General features: G+C 35.7%; 1 protein-coding gene across 1 annotated transcript; it reads right to left on the bottom strand.

Moving 5' to 3' along the window:
* Window positions 1-873: 873 nt before the first annotated feature.
* LOC145565192 (uncharacterized) lies at window positions 874-2,303 on the bottom strand. Its single transcript, XM_081625270.1, has 2 exons — window positions 1,779-2,303; window positions 874-1,599 (listed from the first exon to the last, which is right to left on the bottom strand). Exons 1-2 carry the CDS (start codon window positions 2,301-2,303, stop codon window positions 874-876), a joined length of 1,251 nt encoding a protein of 416 aa, XP_081481396.1.
* Between the last annotated feature and the right edge of the window lie 1,564 nt (window positions 2,304-3,867).

The following is a 3,867-nucleotide window of genomic DNA, read 5'->3' as shown; positions in this document are numbered from 1 at the left end:
CTGTTTTTTGCCTTATTTGCCAAAGTACCCAATTTGCCTCTCATAAGGGTACATCCAATGCATAAATACAGGACCACACTCCTTTATCTTACGAGGAAAGTGCATAACAAGGTGAACCATTATGTCAAAAAAAGAAGGAGAAAAATACATCTCGAATTTGCATTATATTTCAACAATATCATATTCCATACCGTCGAGTGTTTTTGGATCTATCACCTTACTACAAATTGCATTGAAAAACAAGAAAAGCTTCACAACAACATGCCTAACATGTTTTGGCAAAAGGCCTCGGAGTGCAATTGGCATGAACACTTGCATCATCACATGACAATCATGGGACTTCATACCAACAATTTTCTTATCATTAGTAGAAACAAAACGCCCTATGTTCAACGAATACCCTGTCGGCACCTTGATTCCTTTCAAATACTCACAAAAGATTCTTTTTTCTTCTTTAGACAATGTATAACACGCATGGGGCAAAAATGCTTTTTTGTTGCTTCATTATCCTCAGGCCATAACTTAGGTCGAATTTTGGCTTCCTTCATGTCTCTACGCACATTATCACCATCCTTTGTCTTCCCTTTGATATTCAACAAAATCCTAATTAGTGCCTCACAAACATTTTTTTTTTAATGTGCATAACATCAAGACAATGTCGAACCGACAAGTGCTTCCAATAAGGCAGATCCCATAACTTAGACACTTTTTTCCAGAACACAACTTTCTTTGATTTTTCTCTGTGCATCTTACCGAAGATTGTCTTAACATTTTTAATTTCTCATACACTTCAATTCCTGTCAATGGATCACGACTTACTCCCTTCTCAACATGCCCGTTGAATTGTTGTCTCATCTTCCGATATGGATGATTTCAACGCAGTGATCGTCTAGTATGCATATACACATTCTTGCCACAATGCTTCAAGCGTGTAATTTGCATGTCATCCTCACAAATAGGGCATGGTTTTTCTCCTTTGACTTTGTACCCTGACAAATTTCCATATGCAGGAAAATCATTTATGGTACAAAACACCATGGCTCTTAATCTAAAATTTGTACCCGAAAGAGCATCAAATGTCACAACACCTTCATCCCACAACAGTTTCAAATCGTCAATAAGGGGCTCCAAATAAACATCTATCTCATGGCCAGGTTGTTTAGGACCTGGGATTAGAAGTGATAACATGATGTACTTGCGCTTCATGCACAACCAAGGAGGTAGGTTGTATATTGACAGAAGAACGGACCATGTACCATGTTGACTACTAAGAGTGCTAAATGGATTCATCCCATCCGTACTTAATGCCAGTCTTATGTTCCTCGGCTCCTTCCCGAATTCTGGAAATGTCTTGTCAATGTTTTTCCAATGCAACGAATCAGCTGGGTGTCTAAACAACCCATCTTTCTTCCTCTCATTTTTATGCCACACTAATTTTTTCGCTTCATCCTTAACTGAGAACAGGCGCTTCAACCTTGGTATTATGGGAAGATACCATACTACCTTAGCTGGTGGCCACTTCAAGGGATCCTTATTTAAGCCCTCTCGCTTGTATCGTGACACACCACACTTTAGGCAAGCATCCAATTTTGCATTCTCCTTTCGATATAGCACACAATCATTAGGACATCAAGGATCTTGGTGTACTCTAAACCCAATGGACACATTAACTTCTTCGCATAGTAAGTCGACTTAGGAATGTTATTTCCTTCTGGAAACATATCAGAGAGGGTTTCCAACAACAAAGTGAAACTAGTGTTGGTCCACCCACTCTTCACTTTCAAGTTGTATAATGTTAAAATCCCAGAAAGCTTGGAATACTTAGAACAACCAGGATACAACGGTGTCTCAGCTGCTTTCGACACATTCTCATATATATGAGAATCTTCATTAACATGATCGCCTAACCCGTTTATCATCTCATCTATCATGTCTTCCTCCATGTCATCATTAAAACCCACTTCATAATCATCAAAACCATTCGGCTCTCTCTCATCAACTTCATTGCCGTTAATAGAAGAAGAATTATCCATGGGAGGAAATTTTTCACCATGCCAATACCAAATACTGTAGTCTGGCATAAACCCACGAATAATCAAATGGTCCTCAATTTTCTTAAAGTCTTCCCACCTCTTCACATTGTTACAATCATGACAAGGGCATAAAATAGGTCTTGCTTTGGTTAGCCTTTTTTCAACGAGAGTACTCCATTGGTGTTGCACTGCGATTCTACAGAACTCATTAACCCCGGTTAAGTATTCTGGTGTAGTTCGAGAACCATTATACATCCAACGACGGTCCATTTATAACAACGTATGATTAAAACCCAAGAAACAAATTATATTCAACATCACATATCAACACATTCCAAATGAATGATTTCAAAGGTCCTTATCGCTCCAACCTAACCCATCGTTGGAAGTGTATTCCCACTAGCAAATGGTTGACCACTTTCCGGGCCTAAGGAAATTTCGGCAGCATTTCCCTATGGTTCTCCAAGTACACGATGTAATTAATTTCTTAATTACATATGTACCCAGAGAACACATTAGGGAATGCTAACACGAAATTACCTTTACTTTCGAAAAACAAGCAACCATTTACATCCTAAGTGAGAATACAATTCCAAGAACAGTCCCAAACAGGGACTATTCAAGATTGACTCCTAATGAGTAAATCTTGAACGGGTATCTAGGCATATGAAGATATAATGAATAATAAATATTAAAACATTCAAGAACAATCAACAAATCAGAGATATGTTCATGCAAAATCAAAACAACAATTCAATTGAATTAAACTAATGCTCTGTTTAGATTCTATAATTTCATTTCAAAATTCTGGAATTAGGCTAATTCCATTGTTTGGAGAGCAAAGAATTTGAAATGATAGAAAAAGTTCAAATTCTAAGATAATCAGGAATAGCTTATAAAAGATTAATTGGAAAAAAAAGGTTACGCCCTCAAACAGAAGCCAATCCAATTATAGTCTCAAATTGATTGAGGAGTCAGACAGAATGTAGCTACTTAGAGTGTTTGTATGGTTACTACTTGGTTATAGTTCCAAGTTGGCTAAACATTGTACTGTTTTTTTAATTGGTTTTCTTTTTTTGAGACAAATTGATTGTCATTTGTATGTCTTTGATTTGGATTAATAAACCTTGAGCTGTTTTGTGAATACGAGATATTGATCTCATTATGAGCACAAATAAAAGTTTTTGACTTATCTCCAACATTCTTTATTTTAAGTTCTTTAAAAGGATACTACATATTGGTGAAGAAAGATGCAAAATTTGAATCAAATTCATTGTGGCATCAACTAACAAACTAGGAACATGGTCACACTCAAAAATCATCAACCAGGTTACCCTCACACCTGCCCCCGTCATTGATAATGCCAAATTGGACTTTCCAGCATAAGTGACGGTAGTGATTTTTCATATAAATAATCTCACTCATCAATAATCAAAGTATACAGTTACTAAAAGCCTAAAATTTCAAAAATTAATCACCTTAGATTCCAAAAATAGCAAATTCGAAGTTCTCAGTTACTAAAAGCCTAAAATTTCAAAAATTGGAGTCAAAGAATCAATAATTTCTTTTCTGACTTTTGGGTTTCAGAAAAAAATTGATTAATTTTCTTTTCAAACACACATAGTATGATTCTTCCTGCTAGCAACCATTAATTAAGAATCAAACTTTAGAAAAAAAAGACCCATAATTACATCACTTTTCCCCCATATATTCATACACGGAAATAAAGTGTGCTAAAATCGCAATGTACTAATTTAACAAAAAAAACAAGCTACAAATCACTTAGGAATACCAAATTAATTATTAATGTAGTAAATTTGAATACCTAAATTAA

The sequence above is a fragment of the Chenopodium album genome, chromosome 10 (assembly GCF_948465745.1).
Source record: "Chenopodium album chromosome 10, dcCheAlbu1.1, whole genome shotgun sequence".
Classification (NCBI taxonomy): Eukaryota; Viridiplantae; Streptophyta; class Magnoliopsida; order Caryophyllales; family Amaranthaceae; genus Chenopodium; species Chenopodium album.
Note: the sequence above shows the minus strand (reverse complement) of the source record. Positions and strands in the feature narration are given on the sequence as shown.

Bases quoted from the DNA above. Each gene is read 5' to 3' on its own strand.
- LOC145565192 (XM_081625270.1), bottom strand. From the start codon at position 2,303: ATGGACCGTCGTTGGATGTATAATGGTTCTCGAACTACACCAGAATAC. The intron at 1,600-1,778 runs GTGAAGAGTGGG...CTATATCGAAAG, and splicing joins TAACATTATACAACTTGAAA to GAGAATGCAAAATTGGATGC.